The sequence below is a fragment of the Heteronotia binoei genome, chromosome 4, assembly GCF_032191835.1.
Source record: "Heteronotia binoei isolate CCM8104 ecotype False Entrance Well chromosome 4, APGP_CSIRO_Hbin_v1, whole genome shotgun sequence".
Classification (NCBI taxonomy): domain Eukaryota; kingdom Metazoa; phylum Chordata; class Lepidosauria; order Squamata; family Gekkonidae; genus Heteronotia; species Heteronotia binoei.
In genome coordinates this window covers 113,383,031-113,402,950 of record NC_083226.1, presented here as the reverse complement: position 1 = coordinate 113,402,950, position 19,920 = coordinate 113,383,031, and the positions used below count along the sequence as shown (strand labels likewise).

At 42.2% G+C, this 19,920-nt stretch overlaps 1 protein-coding gene across 1 annotated transcript in view; it reads right to left on the bottom strand.

Annotated features, from left to right (window-relative positions):
* The window catches only part of SLCO4C1 (solute carrier organic anion transporter family member 4C1), a 77,721-nt gene that overhangs the window by 5,171 nt on the left and 52,630 nt on the right, over window positions 1–19,920 (bottom strand). Inside the window, exons 8-11 of the mRNA XM_060235640.1 lie at window positions 14,126–14,321; window positions 11,842–11,995; window positions 10,188–10,369; window positions 8,086–8,150 (exon numbers count right to left, since the gene is read on the bottom strand). Coding sequence (XP_060091623.1) covers window positions 8,086–8,150; window positions 10,188–10,369; window positions 11,842–11,995; window positions 14,126–14,321 — 597 coding nt within the window. The remainder of the gene's footprint in view (window positions 1–8,085; window positions 8,151–10,187; window positions 10,370–11,841; window positions 11,996–14,125; window positions 14,322–19,920) is intronic.

Here is a 19,920-nt window from a genome sequence, read left to right as displayed (position 1 = left end):
GCCTCCCAGTTTACCTGCATGATGCTTCTTCTCTTGGCTCCTTTAAATTCCTCCTTAAACCCACATGAGGAATTTCACAGCTCCCCTTCCTTAATGAAGATCAACCTAAGCATCTATAGCTGGAATTAACACATAGTATCCCATGGTGCAGAGTGATAAAACTGCAGTATTACAGTTCTGCTCATGACCTGAGTTCGATTCCAGTGAAAGCTGGTTCAGGTAGCCGGCTCCAGGTTGACTCAGCCTTTCATCCTTCCGAGGTCGGTAAAATGAGTACCCAGCTTGCTGGGGGGAAAGTGTAAATGACTGGGGAAGGCAATGGCAAACCACCCTGTAGAAAGTCTGCCGTGAAAACGTTGTGACAGCAACAAAAACAACTGATGCTTGCACAGGGGACTACCTACCTTTTTTTTTTAATTTCATCTCACAGAATTATTTATTTTTGGAATTGCCAACTGTGATGGAATGCACTTTAAAAAGCTTATAAGTGGTGGAGGGGTGGTGGAGGGGTGGTGGAGGGGTGGGCTCCCTCTGGGAATCCTACCCCCCCAGGGAAAGTGCATGCGCAATACATAGCCTCTCCTCTCCCGGTGTAGTGAACGCCGCGTGGTCACTGTCTGGCTATGCCTGGCAGATGGTCACTACAATGGCCTCTCCTGCATTACTGCATCCGTAGCAACACCTTCTCGCTGGTCCCCCCCGTTTTCACAGAGTTTGCTACGTCATGGTGCGACCGAAGTGTCCGGCGGTATAACCGGATGGGCAGGCTGGGCCCACCAACCTCGTCAGCCTAAGAGAAGGAAAACTCTAACATCAAACCCAGGCAGATTGAGCTCGTTAATGTAACACCTACCACCTGGAGGACTCACTGCCGGCGTCCCGGCTTACTGGGCCATGGCAGATGACCCCCAGGTGAAAGGGTGGAGCCAGTACCGCGCACACTGCGCTTCACCTAAAAAATTCCTCTGCGCAGGCCTGAAGGGCATATCCACACACACAACCCACAACGCATCAAGTCCTGCAGCGATAGGCAAGGGGCGAAACGGCAGGTGGAAGGTGCCACTGGAAGCCGCAGTCCCGATCCTGCATGTAGGCGGTTCAGGATATTGGTCGCCTGATGCTAACCCGGAGATGAAAGCATCTTTCGGCAGCACCCTGAATGACCAAGCAGCCTTATCTAGGGACAGCACTGCTTGCTCCACACGGAGAGGGGCCTAGAAAAGGTGGCCTAAACAAAGCTCGTCTCCCCCACCCCAGTTGGCTAGCCGCGGTTAACGGGCATCCTTACTTGCGGTCGAAAAATAACAACAAAGAAAAGGCATGCACCTGCCTCACAAAGTGTGCAAAGACTAAAGCTTGCGTGTTGGAACATCAGAACCATGCTTGACACAGTAGGCAGTGGTCGCCCTGAACGACGCTCTGCTCTAGTTGCCCACGAACTTCTCAGGTTGAATATCGACATAGCAGCTCTCAGTGAGGTCCGTTTCCCTGAGGAAGGTAGTCTTCAAGAACACGGTGCTGGCTATACCCTCTACTGGTCGGGTAAGTCAAAGGCTGAGAGCCGCCTTTCTGGTGTTGGCTTCATGGTCAGGAACTCCATTGCCTCCAAACTCGAAAACCTTCCAACAGGTCACTCAGATCGCATCATGTCCATGCGCCTCCCACTTCAAAACAAGCAGCATGCAACACTCTTCAGTGTGTATGCCCCAACCCTTCAAGCAGATCCTGCAGAAAAGAACAAGTTCTATGCTGATCTACGCAACCTCGTACGGAAGACCCCTACAGAGGACAAGGTGATCATCCTTGGCGACTTCAATGCCAGAGTAGGTAAAGACTCGGAAGCCTGGAAAGGAGTACTTGGCAAACACGGCATTGGCAACTGCAATGACAACGGGCGCCTCCTGCTAGAATTCTGCATGAAGCACCAGCTCACCATCACCAACACTATCTTCCAGCAGAAGAACAGTCTGAAGACAACCTGGATGCACCCACGGTCCAAGCATTGGCACCTTATCGACTACATTCTGGTGCGCCAGAGAGACCTTCGAGATGTCTTACACACCCGAGTAATGCCCAGCGCAAAATGTCATACGGATCATCGTCTTGTACGCTGCAATCTCCGTCTTCACTTTAAACCCACACCCAGGAGAGGAGGTATCCCTCGGAGGAAGTTTCAGGTTGGCAGCCTCCAGTCAGTCGAAGTTAAAGCTGCCTTCCAGGCAAAACTCCAGTCAAGAATTGAGGACCTCAGTTGCCCCACAGACCCTTCTCCAGAAGCACTCTGGGAACACCTAAAAACTACCGTCCTGCAGATCTCTGAAGAAGTCCTCGGGTTCTCCACAAGGAAGAACAAGGACTGGTTTGATGAGAACAATCAAGAGATCCAAGAATTACTGGCAAAAAAGAGATCTGCCTACCAAGCACATCTTGCTCAGCCCTCCTGTCCTGGGAAAAAAGCAACCTTTCGCGCTGCATGTAGCAACCTCCAGCACAAGCTTCGAGACATTCAGAACGAGTGGTGGACCAAGCTTGCAGAGAGAACCCAGCTGTGTGCAGACACTGGTGATTTAAGAGGGTTCTACGAAGCCCTGAAGGCAGTATATGGTCCATCATATCAGGCTCAGAGTCCCTTGCATAGTGCAGACGGCCAAGTGCTCCTCACAGACAAGGCATCCATATTGAACCGGTGGTCGGAGTATTTTCAGGTTCTCTTCAGTGCCAACCGCGTAGTTCAAGATTCAGCAATCCACCTCACCCCACTTCAACCGATGAAAACAGAGTTGGATGAGATCCCCACCCTAGAAGAGACTGTTAAAGCCATCAAGCAACTGAAAAGTGGCAAGGCAGCAGGAGTTGATGGAATTCCACCAGAGATCTGGAAGCATGGGGGCACAGTACTACATAGCTCACTTCACAAAGTACTTGTCACCTGCTGGGAACAAGGCAAATTACCACAGGACTTTCGCGATGCAATCATCATCACCCTATACAAGAACAAAGGGGAAAAGTCAGACTGCTCCAACTACCAGGGGATAACCCTGCTCTCCATCGCAGGCAAAATCCTTGCCAGAATACTCCTGAACAGACTGGTGCCCACCATTGCAGAAGAACTCCTCCCAGAGAGCCAGTGCGGCTTCAGAGCTAACAGGAGCACCACCGACATGGTATTTGTTCTCAGGCAGCTCCAAGAGAAATGCAGGGAACAGAACAAGGCTCTGTATGTGACTTTTGTCGACCTTACCAAAGCTTTCGATACCGTTAGCAGGAAAGGCCTGTGGCAAATCTTGGAACGTTTAGGATGTCCCCCGAGATTCCTCAGCATGATCATCCAGCTACACGAAGACCAGCGAGGCCAAGTCAGACACTGCAACGACCTCTCGGAGCCCTTCCCAATAGGCACAGGTGTAAAGCAAGGCTGCGTTCTCGCGCCAACTCTCTTTACGATCTTCTTTAGCATGATGCTTCAAAGAGCCGCAGTATATCTAGATGAAGACGATGGTGTCTACATCCGCTATCGCACCGATGGCAGCCTGTTCAACCTGAGGCGACTAAAGGCACACTCCAAGACAATGGAAAAACTCATCCGAGAGCTACTGTTTGCTGATGATGCTGCACTCGTCTCCCACTCGGTATCAGCTCTGCAGCATATGACGTCCTGCTTTGCAGAGGCTGCCAAGCTATTCAGCCTAGAAGTTAGTCTGAAGAAGACAGAAGTTCTCCACCAGCCTGCACCCCAGGAAGATTATCACCCTCCCTGCATCACTGTGGGTGAATCAGTTCTGAAGACAGTCCAGCAGTTCAGCTACCTGGGGTGCATCATCTCCTCAGATGCCAAGATCGACAAGGAGATTGACAACAGGCTGGCAAAGGCAAACCGTGCATTTGGCCGACTGCACAAAAGAGTGTGGAGCAGCAAGCATCTGAAAAAAGGCACAAAGATCAGTGTTTACAAAGCGGTTGTGATGACAACCCTCATCTATGGCTCCGAATCGTGGGTTTTATACCGTCATCACCTGCGACTCCTTGAGCGCTTTCATCAGCGCTGCCTTCGCACCATCCTCAACATCCACTGGAGTGACTTTGTGACCAACACTGAAGTCCTCAAACGGGCAGAGGTTACCAGCATCGAGGCACTGCTGTTGAAGACGCAGCTGTGCTGGGCAGGGCATATTTCTAGGATGGAAAACCACCGCCTTCCCAAGATTGCCCTGTATGGCGAACTCTCCACCGGCCATCGAAATAGAGGGGCACCAAAGAAGAGGTACAAGGACTCCTTGAAGAAATCCCTTAGCACCTGTCACATCAACCATCACCAGTGGTCTGACCTAGCCTCAGATCGCAAAGCATGGAGGCACACCATCCACCAGGCTGTCTCTTCCTTTGAGAACGCACGCATAGCTGGTCTTGAGGACAAAAGGAGATTGAGGAAGAATCGCACTGCTACAGGACCAACCCTAAATCAGACTTTTCCCTGCAGCCGCTGTGGCCGGACCTGCCTGTCCCACATTGGTCTTGTCAGCCACCAGCGAGCCTGCAGCAAACGTGGACTATTGCACCCTTCTTAAATCTTCGTTCGCGAAGCCAAGCCGAGATGGAGATGGAGAGAGAGATGGAAAGTGATATATAAACAAGTTCTATATAAACAGAGCCACAGAGCCTTGAGTGACAGGCTGCTCAAAGGAATTTGATTGGTTAACATCATTTGAGCAGAAAGTCTTGAGAACTGACTGCTCAGTTTAAGTTTAGCCTTGACTGTCGAAAGGTTAACTCTGATTGAGAATTTAGCTCTGGCTAAAAACTGATAGGACTGGGTGGATCAGTGAAGACGCCCATTCAGGCCAGTTAGAGAAGTGATTCCCTACCAAAACTAGCTCTAAAGATTGGAGTGATTCCTGGTGTGCTCAGAGAAGGAATTTGGTGCTTGGTAGTATATCCCTGCCTTCTGAAACCTGAAGAGTCATTTAAACTCAAGAAAGTAAACTGGTGTATTTAGGAAAAACTGAAAGAATCTAAGATTCTAAGATTGTGTGAAAAGTTTACAATTCTCAACTACTGAAAACCTATGAACTATAGTTTGTGAAAATATTAAGCTACCTCAGATTTCTTATTGATTTACTTCAGACATTTGCCCCTGATTTCACCTGACCTTTCTCCCCTCTATGCTGAATAAAATATTTTAATTTTTTAACATTATAAAGCCTCTCATGTGCTATTTCAAAAGTTTAAGTTTAACAGGGTTATCTTGTCTCTTTCTTCAAGTTCCTGTGTTGTCAGTATAAAAATTGTGAAACAATCATAGATCTTCAGGAAGGAAGAAAATAAAGGGGTTGCTCAGTCAGAAGCAAGGGAAAATGGAGGAAAAATTCTGCATCTGAGAGAAGGCAGAACGTAAAGTCATCATACCAGCTTTAACAGAATTTGAAACTTGGAATGGGTTCTCTCAGATTACAAGATACTGACCATTTATTTAGATCCATATCATACCCTATCACAGGGGTGGCCAACGGTAGCTCTCCAGATGTTTTTTGCCTACAACTCCCATCAGCCCCAGCCAGCATGACCAATGGCTGGGGCTGATGGGAGTTGTAGGCAAAAAACATCTGGAGAGCTACCGTTGGCCACCCCTGCCCTATCATACTACAAAATGTGAGATTGTGTTCCTAGAATAAAGTTGGTATTTCAAGGAGATATTCAGATCATAAACTCATTCCTACAAAGAACTGGCTGCCTCAGAGCCATTAATAAGGAAAGAAGACAGTTTCTTCCTCACACAAACAGTACAGGGCAGAGGGGCTCTGGATAGGAATGCATTGTAATACTCTACTGTCCTGCCATATCCACACTATTAAAGGTGCCTTGTATCTATAGTAGATGCATTCATGCCAAGCTGGAGTACTTCTACGTCTAGAGGCCAAAACGCATAAGGGCTTGTTGGTCATTTAATATATCTATCAACTGTGTATGTGAAATTTCTACAGCTTATGTAAGGCTCATATTGATGTTCTATGAAGTCTTATATTCAGATCTTCTACTTTTATTTTCTCTTATTTATTTTATTCAATTTATAGCCCATTTAAACTTTCCAGTTTCCTGGTCCCAGTGGTGGGACCCCCAGTTTTCTAGGCTCCACGCCCACAGCCGCCATGTGCCTTTAGATCTCCTGCAGGTTTAGAAGCTTGCAAACACATCACATTTTAAAATGTGTGTGCTTGCCTTTAAATTTGAGCAGAAAGTGAAAGCTGCATCAGGAGGGGCCAGCAGAAGAGCCAGTGGTGGAACCCCCGGTTTTCCAGGCACCACGCTCACAGCCGCCATGTGCCTTTAGATTTCCTGCAGGTTTAGAAGCCTGCAAACACATCACATTTTAAAATGTGTGTGTGCACCTTTAAATTTGAGCAGGAAGTGAAAGCTGCATCAGGAGGGGCCAGCAGAAGAGCCACATGTATGAGAGCCAAGTCCCTCTGCTTGCTTTGCTTGCTTTGGTTTCAGACATCTTTGTATAAGAACCAGAGCTAGTAAGAGTGTGTGTGTGCATCCATGTGTCTTTGTGTGTGTGCGTGTCTGTGTGTGTGTCTGCATGAGAGAGAGAGAGACAGAGACAGAGAGGCAGAGAGAGAGAACAGTGTTTGTTTGGGATTCATCTCAGACATCTTTCTATAGAAAACTGTTTATGGGAAGGAGGAAAACTCCACCTTTCTCTCTTTTCATTTGTCTGTGTTAGTCTGAAGAAGTTGGTTGGCAAAACAGCAGCTCCTGTGTGTAAAGCTCCAGAAAGATCACAGAAGTATATGCTTGCAAACTCTGTTTATTTTGGCTGCTTTATTAGTGTTCACTTTCATTTACTGGAATTGCTGGGGGGATAAGGAAATGAAGACTATTTGGGGGAACTGCATTGCTGTATTTTTATTTATTTAGGGAATGGAAAAGTCCCCTAGCTCCACCTCATAGTCTCCGAGCTCCACCCCCAGAGTCCCCAGGTATTTTCTGAGTTGACTTGGCAACCCTAAACCTGCCCTTCCCGTAGAACAGACTCTTTCCTACCATGTACTATATATATATGTATACACACACACACACACACACACACACACACACACACATATATATATATATATATATATATATATATATATATATATATATATATATATATATATATATATATATATGTATATATGTATGTGTGTGTATATATATATATATATGTGTGTATGTATATTTATATGTATGTATATATTTATATATATATGTATATTTATATGTATGTATATTTCTATTCCTTTCCATCCCATAAGGCTCAGGGCAGAGCACAATATATAAAAACAATAAAATACAATAACAACATTTTATGAACAGACAACTCAACAGTACTGAGATAGATAGATAGATAGATAGATAGATAGATAGATAGATAGATAGATAGATAGATAGATAGATAGATAGATAGATAGATAGATAGATAGATAGATAGATAGATAGATAGATAGATAGATAGATAGATAGATAGATAGATAGATAGGGTGGGGGAGGGAGGGAGAGAGAGAGAGAGAGAGATTTTATTTGAGGTAGCTTGACCCTTGCAGTATTATAGGTACATTGTGGATTAGTTTGCTTTCCTCTTTTCTTTCATTTGTCTTTTTCACCTGATCAGATCCTTGGGGATGAACACAACTCAGAACAGGAATTGTGTATGGGCCTGTATGATAAACTGAAGGATATTTGTATGTGAGAGAGCACATCCAATTTAGTTTTTAACCTGGAAGTGATCTGCTCTCATGCATACTTCACATCTTCCCATTCTAACTTATTTTGTCAGTGAATGGCCTACTGGGTTGTGCATGTTTGCTTTATTCACAAGTGTTCTTTTTAGGCCTCTTAATCCACTCAGTATGGCAATTGTACTTCGAATGCAGTGACTGCTGTGGTCTAATCCTTTATTCAGCAAAATTCTCCAGACTTCAAATGTTCAGTAAAAAATAATAATAACAAACATCCATCAAGATCCAAAGGATTTCAATGCAAAATTCCACCTTTGAAAGGGAAAGTTCTACATTTGCCCTAAACCTTAAAAAATATGAGACATACCTATAGTTCGTAAAATCAGCATGTGAACACCCATAGCAAATGATCGATGCTTATCTGGTACACATCTGTAAAACAAAATTGAGCTTTAAGAAAATGTGGCAGAGCAGCTTTCCAATCTAGTATTTCTTCAGTACACATAATTTTTGAACCCATGTTCAAAAAAACTCTAAAATACTTATAAGTATGAATCCTTACTTTTATGAAACACTATAAATTCAGTACTTAATTTGATAACACAAGAAGCTGCCTTATAGTGAGTGACACCACCAAAGTTAGCATTGTCTACTCAGACAGGCATTGGCTCTTCAGGCAAAGGTCTTTAACATTACCTGCTACTGATCCTTTCAAATGGAGATACTAGGAACTGAAGCTGCAAACTTCGACATACAAAGCAGATGTTCTACTAATGGTGTGCAGGGGAAAAATCATGGGTTTTTTTCTCAAATGCAGGTCTACTAGACTCCAAAATATTAGTATTTCTTGCTATTCCAAACCCTATTATCAGTATGGTGCTGGCATCTGGGTAAATATTCAGAAAACCCAAATTTATTCAGCTCCATTATAGCTTATGGGGACTGTCCCCATAGGGTATAATAGAGAATCAATCTTGGGGTATTAGGAGTTCTGGAGGGGAGCTGTTTTTTGACATAGAGGCACTAAATTTACAGTATAAAAAGAAGAGTTGTATTTATACCCTACCCTTCCCTTGGAGTCTCAGAGTGGCTTAAAATCTCCTTCCCTTCCTCTTCCCACAATAGACACCCTGTTAGGTAGGTGGGGCTGAGAGAGCTCTGAGAGAACTGTGACTGATCCAAGGTCACCCAGCTGCTGCTTGTGGAGGAATGAGGAATCAAACCTGGGTCTCCAGATTAGAGTCCACCACTCTTAACCACTACACCACACTGGACCAAGGGATCAAATTCTATTGGCTCCCAAAGAAAGTGCTCCATCCTCCATTGCTTTCAATGGAGGGGGAAAGGAATATAAAGATACTGCAGTCTCTTTAAATGCCTTCTGAGTTCACTCGCCTAGCTGCACCACTGTCACAGCAGCAGCATGGACCAGCTTGAACATTTTAAATGCCTGGGTTCACTTGCCAAGCTGCACTGCTGCTGCTGTGGCACGGTCTCTTTCAATGCCTTATCCAAGTCAGCTCATGTCGCAGCAGTGGCAGTGTAACTTAGTGAGTAAATTCAGACATTTAGAGAGACCCTTTCACTTGCTGAGTTGGATTGTGGCAGAACAGGCTGGCTTGGAGAAAGAATTTAAAGATGTCTCTTTAAATGCCTTCTGCAAGCTGGCCTCCATCACCATGGCTGTGGTGGCAGCATGACTTGGTGAGTAAACTCATTAATTTAGAGCCTGTTTGAATGCCTGAGGTCATATGCCAAGTTGCACTGCCACAGGGGCCTGTTTGGAGGAGGTATTTAAAAAGACCTGTTTAAATGCCTTCTCCTAGCTGGGCCATACTGCCACTGTGATGGCAACAGTGTGACTCTGTGAAGAAACTCAGGCGTTTAAAGAGACCATGGTCTCTTTAAATGCATTCTTCAAGCTGCACCTAAATTAAAACTGAATAATATTGGTTTTTACTCAGGCTCAGCTATATCAGCAGCTGAATCAGATTAGAGAATCAGTATTTGGTTTAATAAATACCTCCAAAATACCAATAAGGTATTCTTGAGGTATTTATTCAGTTCAGTTTTTACTGAATACAACCCCCTATGTTCTACCATTATGCATATTTCCTGGGATGCTAACAGTGCACTCCTAGAAAGGTGTAACTTTGTTTAAATCACTGGCTTCAGTGATTCAGAAGGGTGTAATTCTGTTCAGGACTGCATTGTAAATTGCTCAAAAAAACTATTCAAAATATCCCATTACAGTAATGCTTTCAACCAATTACAATTTAAATTAGTGTAAAATACTAGTCAACCCAAATAACCTCCCACCAGCTTATTAAAGTCTGATCTTCCTGAAAAAACATTCTGAAAACTGAAAATGAAGAATAACCACCAAGTCAGTCTTAAAAAGAGTAAAAAATGAAAAGTTGTATAGGCAATTTAGTACATTTAATAGTGCACCAGAAGAAACAAAATTACCTGAGGATGGCCACAGTTGTTGGTGTAACTGCCATAAAAGTAAAAACAACAGTAAGAAAAAAGAAAAAAAGAAATGCAGGCAGGACTGAACACTTAGATGCACACTTCCCAGTAACGGCTCCATTGGTAATATTGTTAAATGTGTTTTTAGGATTCACTATGCAGGAGCAATTGCTGTATACCTATAAAGATAAAAACAGGTTCATACAAGTAACTACTAATATTGAAAGTAAAATATATATCCCTTGTTAGATGACATTCAAAAAGTTAAACATTTTAAAAAATGGACTGCATTCTTTAACCAATTTATAGGTCCTCTTTGGGAGCATAGGCTCTCTTACAGCTTTAAAAGTACATACCAGTACAGTCAGTTGAACCGAGAAACACATCAGATCAGCAGCCAATGCAACAATTATAAATGTGAGGTAATATGAACTCCTTCAGCTATGGGCATCAATATACAAGCTGCAGTATGTAGCACTCATTTATGAGTTGTCTTCAAGGGAAATTCCATGTACAGTAGTTGAACATTAAGATCACTGTAGCATATTGAAGTGAGGGCAGATCATCCAAATCCAATATTGGAGCTTGTTAATGGGCCAGAAAAACACATGACTTGGATGCTGTGGAAACTAAGAAAGAAAGAAAGAAAGAAAGAAAGAAAGAAAGAAAGAAAGAAAGAAAGAAAGAAAGAAAGAAAGAAAGAAAGAAAGAAAGAAAGAAAGAAAGAAAGAAAGAAAGAAAGAAAGAAAGAAAGAAAGAAAGAAAGAAAGAAAGAGAGAGAGAGAGAGAGAGAGCGCGCGAGCTGGGCCCAATAATTCCCCCAACTCTTATGCAAAGAAATTCCTTCAGAATCTCAGCATTACTGACCAACATCTGTTTTGTCAGGATTAGCTTTCAACCCCAAGAATGCTGTTCTGGCTGGCTTGGTGTTAGGGGGTGTGGTCTAATTTGCATGAGTCCCTGCTGGGTTTTTTCTGTGCCTGATGTACAAATGAGTTCCTGCTGGGATTTTTCTACAAAAAAAAAGCCTGACCAACCCAAAGCAGCAAATACTTTTATATAAAGAAAAAAATAGAGGATAGCCTTCAACCCTGTGAAACTCCCCACACTAGATTTCAAACTAATATAACTGCAAGCTGAATAACAACAGTCAGCACTTAGCCTCTCTCTCAGGGTCAAAGTCAACTCATCATTGGAAGATCCATGAAAATATCTCACGTGGGTTTTTTTTAAACTAAATGTCATCAGTACCAGGAAAGGAGGAAGATGGTCAGGGTAGATCACAGGAATGGAGGAGGGAGGTTTAACCCTCTCACCACCCCTTTGGTAGGAATCAGAATCAATCTGTAGTTATAGCCAGGGCTTATTTTGAGCAGGAACGCACAGGAACGCAGTTCCGGCTGGCTTGGTGTCAGGGGGTGTGGCCTGATATGTAAATGAATCCCTGCTGGGCTTTTCCCACAAAAAGCCCTATGTGGAACAATGGTGACATCAGGGGGTGTGGCCTAATATGCAAATGAGTTCCTGCTGGGCTTTCTCTACCAAAAAAGCCCTGGTTATAGTTATTGTCAGAACAGAAAAGAATCTTCATTAACACTTTTAAACCCCAGAGATACATGAGAAATTTTGTATTCTTAATGCATTAAACTACCTTTCCACTCTTTGTATTAGAAACAGAGCTGCATCCTGCATAACATGGAGAAAAATACTGAACTTCATCTGTGCCACAAACTGGTAAATAAACTGAACGTAAGCAGTGGCAGTTCTCATTGCATGGTGCAGTTAAGTTGGATAACATGCCTGTCCTGAAACAGAGACACAAGAATTACATGACATTTTTAAAAATGTTTCATTACCTATTCCAAATAATTAATTATTATAAATTATATGTTCAATATTTATATATGCCAAAAAATATAGAGGCCAGAATTCAAATAATATCTTATTTACAAAAACTTTTTTTTAATAAAGAGAAAGCTAGAAAGTAAATGAAAAACAGTGCAGAGTTACATCCTTTCAAATTCATAAAAATAGGCTTAGAAGGGTTAAAATCTATTTAGGTTTGCATTGTCAATTTGGTCCTTTATTGTTAATATCAAACATACAGAAATTCAACCTCAATTTTAATTCTAATTGTTTTGGTGCTACCAAAGTATTTGTGGTATTTCATATGAAAATATGAAGCTGTGACCACTGGCTTTTCTTGCCTATTTTTCTCTGTTTTGACTGGCAGCAGCTCTCATAGCTTCAGGGGCCTTTCTCACCTCAGAACTTTTTAAACCCTAGCACCTTAGGCTACTCAGTTCATTCCACAGCTTGATTCAAATTCACAGTTCTTGTAGTATTCACTAGAGGAGCATATGAACATTAAAAAAAAGTTGTCCTGAGCATAGAAATAAAAAACAAACACACACACACCCTCAAAATGTTGTTTTCTGTTACTTTCTCTCAGCAACCAACAGTAGTAGTTACTTTCAGAATTTGAGAGAAAAATATTCCATTAGTTTTGTTCTTTTGCGGTCAATAAAATATAAGCTAGGCATTTAAAAAATTAAGCACATATTTAAAGATCAACAGTTCAGCACCCTCAAGACTAAACTGTACAATGGTGATATCAGCAAAAAAGCAGTTCAATTCCAATGAGTGCTATTTTATTATCTTCCATTAAACTGAGTCTCAGAAGACTCGCATTCTGGGTCTACAGAAATCCATTTAAAACAGAATACATGGTTCATTGTTATTTGTACCCCCCTTATTAGTTAAAATCCTCTCAAAGCAGGGCAAGTAGCTAAACATTTAGCCATGGCCATTAGACAAAAATAGATCCAGGTAGGGCAGGCAGGGATAGTTCAGACAGCCTACCACAAGTAGCAAACTGTAGTAATACTGTTTTATTATACTATATAGCTACATGATAGCATGTACCTCAGGCATCAGAATCTCTTAGGCCATCACTGAGATGTATGAATAATGTGAAGATACCTTGCAAAACCCTAACCTGGATGCTCCAGGCTAGTACAATCTCATCAGATCTTGAAAGCTAAGAAGGGTCAGTACAGGATTGCTACACAGAGGCAGGCAATGGCAAACCACCTCTGTTCCCCTCTTGCCTTGAAAACCCTATATGATCACCAATAAGTCAGCTGCAACTTGGCAGCACTTTCAAATATCACTTTAGCAAAAGGCTCTGACTAGAGCAGGGATATCTTTATGGTACTGAAGCTGAGCAGGAGTGAGACTAGTCAATTCCTGTAAGTTTCCTTGAGCTCCATGATGGAAGAAGGTTGGAATATGCATATAAATAATAACAATACTAATAAAATTATCCTATGCATAATTGCAGCAATCATGTAGACTGAAATTATGGTTTCAGTTATGCCAAGAACAGCACATTCTCTTCTACAGTGGCTGCTGCATTTCTTTCAAGTAAAGGTGGTCTGTTCTGTTGATCCAGTACCTTCTGTAGTTAGAAAAGGAAGAAAGCATTTGAGTCACACAGGACTCTCTCAGACCAAAGTTTTGGATGGATGGATGGATGGATGGATGGATGGATGGATGGATGGATGGATGGATGGATGGAGCCTAGTTAGTTACAAAATCACTTCTGATTGGATCATCAGAATTATGTTGAGGAAGGCTTTATCAAAAGAAGCAAAATGTTTCTAAAAAGCAGGAGTCAAGTTGCACCTTAAAGACCAACCAATTTTTTTTAGAACATTCTAAATAAAAATTGGTTGGTCTTAAAGGTGCAACTTGACTCCTGCTTTGTTCAACTACTTCAGACCAACACAGCTGCCCGCTTGGATCTATTGTATCTAAAATGAATAGCATATATCTAAAATGAATACAGGTGCTTTTAAATAACTACTGTCAAATTAGCAAAGATTACTATTTTGGACATTGCTTAACGAAGCAGTTAACACTTGTCTCCTTACCCATTATATGTTTCAGATACACCTGCAAAAGGTTCATTTCCACATTTGGCAAACAAAAAAACTGAATTTAATGCCAGCGCTACTGAACATGTAATGGCAATGAATTTGATTACATTTTTGCAATCCAATTTCAGCCTGGAAACCAATGTACCACTTATGATTTGGCCAAGAGCAGCTCCTGGGATGAGTACAACTCCTGCAGAAAAACAAGACACATTTTAAAAAAAAATACAGTTAACGAAAATCTGAACAGTGATGGATTTAAAATGTAAATTTCAAAAATTGTTTCTTACTTTACAGGTTTTACCCAAAGCAGCCTGCCAATTAAATCACAACTATATAACAAACGGTAACCAAAGAGTAATCAGTTTGTTATGACATAAGCTTTTATGAGTCAGGTTTCTGGAATAAAGCCTGGTGCCAAATGTGCACCCAAACGGAGTGCTCATTGTCTAACGTGTCATATTTCATTTGTGTAAGCAATGCTCTTCTGCCATTTGCCATTCTGCAAACAAGTTAGTGGAAACAAATTAGACCTTTACAAAGAAAATACTCAGAAACCAGTAGGGACGTTACCTTAATCTTCAAGAATTTCAAGCAACAAAAATTGTCATAATGCTGATTCCTCCCCCCTACCGCACCCCCAGGAAGCTTTCAGCTATTTGGTGGTCTTAATATAAAGATCTGATTTTATTAGATCCAAAAGAACATGGGAGTGGCTAACAGTACATAATTAAAGTGCATGCTGGTTATTTCAGTCCACTTATCAATAGTCTTAAGCCAATTTATTACTAGTTCTGTTGAGTCCACACTCAGAGGATACAATTTACTCTGGATTTTAATTTGAGCTCAGCGTAGCATACCTCTCCTCTGATTTGCCTTTTGTCCTCATTTTGAAACGTGTCACCTTTCCAAACATGGACAAACTTCTGACAAAATGAATTGATAGGTATATAAAATGACACAAAATTCTCACTTGTTTTTTGTTGCAATGGACAAACATGGCTATCCCTCTGGAATTCATCTCTAGATAGGTAGATCCTCCCTCTATTCTACTACTCCACTTATCAGAATTTGAAACCTTTGTCCAGCCTAAGGAGTTTTCTTCCAATTTAATTGACTCTTTCTCCAAGAGAAAAGCCACTTAAGTTGGGGGAAAACTCCTTAGGCTGGAGAAGACTCCCTGAAGGAAGATAAAATCACTCCATTTGTTAAACTCATTTTTTTACAGTTAATATATTTTTTCTGAAATGATTTTTTTATTTGCAATTTACTGAAGGCAAGGCACACTTGTACAAGTCAATATTTACTGCCCATCACAGGGGCCAGTTCACACAACTGGATTGTTTCCCATGATCGTGGGCAATACCCAAATAATATATCCATTAAAAGCCAGAGACCATCTCAATGATCACAATTGCATTTTTTTTTTTTTTGCTTTTGCTGACATGCAGTCTCACTTACATCATCACCACCATCTCTATTTCATGTGCCGCAGGTTAAGGAACCTGAGGACCCCCATCCCTTTTATATCTTGTGTACCATTATGCTCAGTAAGAATTTAACTGAAGCATTCAGAGTTAAACATTACAGCTGAGAAACAGGGAAGTTTCAGTTGTAAAAATGTGGGGGGATATATTAGAAAAACAGATAATTAAAACAGATAATTGAATGGTAGCAGATACTGTGACTGAAGGCTAGAGAAAATCTCTGCTATAAGCAGTTCATAAAACTGTTCCTAAATCTGCTATGCATATATTACATTAGAGCAATGATTGCCAGCCAACAGCTATCAACTGGTGGGAGTTGGAGGGGGGAGAAATCAGGTGAGAGCCTTATGTCAGTTCTGGAAAAACCTGGAAGTGATTGTCACAGCTCTCTAGGGCAGGGGTGTCAAACATGGAGCCCGGGGCTGAATCAGGCCTCCAGAGAGCTCCTATCAGGCCCCCGAGCAACTAGCTGTCATCTGCTTCCTTCTCCCTCTCTCTTGCTTCCTTCTCTATCACAGCTTGCTTTCCCTGGCTTGCTCAGTTGCACAGGAGCTACAGAGGAAGGGGGGGGGGGGGAGACAGAACTTGCTTTGCCAGGCTCTCTCCATTACACAGCAGACCTACTGAGCCCAGCCTCTCTTCCTTCTGTGGGCTGAGGCTCCACCACCTCCTGGTTCCTGGGGAAGGAAGGAAAGAGCCAGAACTTCCTTTGCCCAGTTCCCTGGTTCCCATGGGGAAAATACAAAGAAAGCACCTTTAAGATCAATAGGTGCTAATGTTTCAAGCATGTTTTATTTTCAGTTTTTAAAAAAATCTTTGTGTTTGTGTCCTTCATATCTCTGCTACGTAACCTTAAATAGGTACACACATGGCCCAGCCCAACAAGGTCTCATTTATGTCAAATCCATCTCTCATAACAAATGGGTTTGACACCCCTGCTCTAGGGCTTACTAAAAACTCTACAGTAAAACCATTGAGCTTTTGGCAATTTCTAGAGAAGTGTGTTATCACTTATGGGTTTTCCCTGATACTGATGAAATCATGGCTTGGAGTGCAAACATGCATGCTATAACTCAGACATCCCAAATCCCCCTTCTTCCCCAAAGCATTTAATGGTATCTTTTAAAATGTTTGGGGGGTGACGTGGGGGGTATGTCTGTGTTTGCACTTCAGGCTTGGATTGCAGCCCCCTGCTGCCCCCTTGTTTCTTCCCCAAAGCATTTAAAGGAATCTTTTAAACGCTTTTGGAAGAAGTGGGGGCAGCATGTTCCGGCAAAATGCACCCCTCACACTTCTTCCCCAAAACATTTATAAGATACCTTTAAATGCTTTGGGGGAGAAAGGAAGGTGTGCATGTTTGCACTCCAAGCTGTGATTTTGTGGTTTTGATCACAGGTGCACACTGCCACTTTCCACCCCCCGAAGCATTTAAAGGTATCCACAAAGCACTTAAAGGAAGCAAAGGGACAACGTGCACCTGCAATCCAAGCTGTGAAATTGCAGCTTGGAGTGCAAACATGCACACCCCTGCTCCCTAATGTGATGGCATTACTTTTGCATTACATCATCACATCTGAGCTATCCTCGCCCTCTCCTGGAACTTGGGACTTTGAGGGACCTGGCAACCCTAACAAAAAGACAATGCAGGCTGGAATAAGAATGCAGAGAAACAGTAAGCAGACAACACAAAATATATCCAACTGAAAAAAAAAGTAGGGAAAGGGGGAAGGATAGAGAAGGAACAGGCAAGTTGATGGGCAGAGATGAACAGGGAAAGTCAGGGATGAACTGGGAGTCAGTGATAGACTGGGAAAGATAAAATAGTCAGTGATGGACTGGAAAAGATAAAATAGTCAGTGATGGACTGGGAAAGATAAAATAGTCAGTGATGGACTGGGAAAGATAAAATAGTCAGTGATGGACTGGGAAAGATAAAATAGTCAGTGATGGACTGGGAAAGATAAAATAGTCAGTGATGGACTGGGAAAGATAAAATAGTCAGTGATGGACTGGGAAAGATAAAATAGTCAGTGATGGACTGGGAAAGATAAAATAGTCAGTGATGGACTGGGAAAGATAAAATAGTCAGTAATGGACTGGGAAAGATAAAATAGTCAGTGATGGACTGGGAAAGATAAAATAGTCAGTGATGGACTGGGAAAGATAAAATAGTCAGTGATGGACTGGGAAAGATAAAATAGTCAGTGATGGACTGGGAAAGATAAAATAGTCAGTGATGGACTGGAAAAGATAAAATAGTCAGTGATGGACTGGGAAAGATAAAATAGTCAGTGATGGACTGGGAAAGATAAAATAGTCAGTGATGGACTGGGAAAGATAAAATAGTCAGTGATGGACTGGGAAAGATAAAATAGTCAGTGATGGACTGGGAAAGATAAAATAGTCAGTGATGGACTGGGAAAGATAAAATAGTCAGTGATGGACTGGGAAAGATAAAATAGTCAGTGATGGACTGGGAAAGATAAAATAGTCAGTGATGGACTGGGAAAGATAAAATAGTCAGTGATGGACTGGAAAAGATAAAATAGTCAGTGATGGACTGGGAAAGATAAAATAGTCAGTGATGGACTGGGAAAGATAAAATAGTCAGTGATGGACTGGAAAAGATAAAATAGTCAGTGATGGACTGGGAAAGATAAAATAGTCAGTGATGGACTGGGAAAGATAAAATAGTCAGTGATGGACTGGAAAAGATAAAATAGTCAGTGATGGACTGGGAAAGATAAAATAGTCAGTGATGGACTGGGAAAGATAAAATAGTCAGTGATGGACTGGGAAAGATAAAATAGTCAGTGATGGACTGGGAAAGATAAAATAGTCAGTGATGGACTGGGAAAGATAAAATAGTCAGTGATGGACTGGGAAAGATAAAATAGTCAGTGATGGACTGGGAAAGATAAAATAGTCAGTGATGGACTGGGAAAGATAAAATAGTCAGTGATGGACTGGGAAAGATAAAATAGTCAGTGATGGACTGGAAAAGATAAAATAGTCAGTGATGGACTGGGAAAGATAAAATAGTCAGTGATGGACTGGGAAAGATAAAATAGTCAGTGATGGACTGGGAAAGATAAAATAGTCAGTGATGGACTGGGAAAGATAAAATAGTCAGTGATGGACTGGGAAAGATAAAATAGTCAGTGATGGACTGGAAAAGATAAAATATTCTTGGAGCAAACCAAGTTTAGTGACCCTTGTGATAGTACAAGCCAAGGCTTCAGGGCCACTCAGCTCAGCATTTGCCAATAACTATCATTGGCCCGAGACTTGACTCTGATTATTTCTGCCCACTAGTAGCTCTCTAAGGCAGTGGCCCAGTTTGGGACATTTTCACAGTATAAATGGCCAGTCTGACCTCAATTTAACTCTTACACAGGCATGACCAGGACACATTTAAAATCACACCATATGAACCCCATAATTCCTGCACTGTGTAGCCTTTAGTGGTTCACAACTAGGGTCACAACTAGGGATGGGCACAAACCAAAAAAAGAATGGTGATTCGGGCATGAACTGGGCTGGTTCATGGTTTGTTTCAAACTGGTTAGTTTGGTAGCATCATTCCTGAACTCAAAAATGAACTGTTTTTTTTTTTTTTTTCATGGAGGTTCATGGGGGTTCATTTTTGCAGTTCGTTCTCCAGATGCCAATTCAATCAATTCCTAGGCAATGCTGGGGGTTGACTTGTGGAGAGCCCTAGAAACACCCAAAGCTGTTGTCCATACCTTGACTGGCAACTCTGGGAGCCAACCATGGAGCTCCCATTCTGCTCTATGGGAGCAGATTATATACCAGTATAATACCACACCCTGACTCAGCTGCTTTCACTTTGCAGCATAAAGAGAGAAGATTTAACTGTCGTGAAAACCGGCTGTTATTGGGCCTCCCAAGATGGGGGCACATCCGGCCAGGTCTTCGGGCTCTGCACTGGCTTCCAATAATATACCAAGTCCGGTACAAGGTGCTGGTCATTACCTTTAAAGCCCTATATTGTCTGGGACCTGCCTACCTGAGGGACCGTCTCTCCCCACATGTTCCCCAGAGAGTACTGAGGTCTGGGACTCAAAATCTTCTCACCATCCCCGGGCCCAAGGAAGTGCATCTCAAAACAACTAAAGACAGGGCCTTTTCCACAATGGCCCCTATGTGGTGGAACCAGCTACCGGAAGAGGTGAGGGCCCTGCGGGATCTTACTCAGTTCCGCAGGGCCTGTAAGACGACCCTCTTCTGGTTAGCCTACGCCTGATTGGACAAATGTAGCTTTCTAGATTTTTTGTGATTATA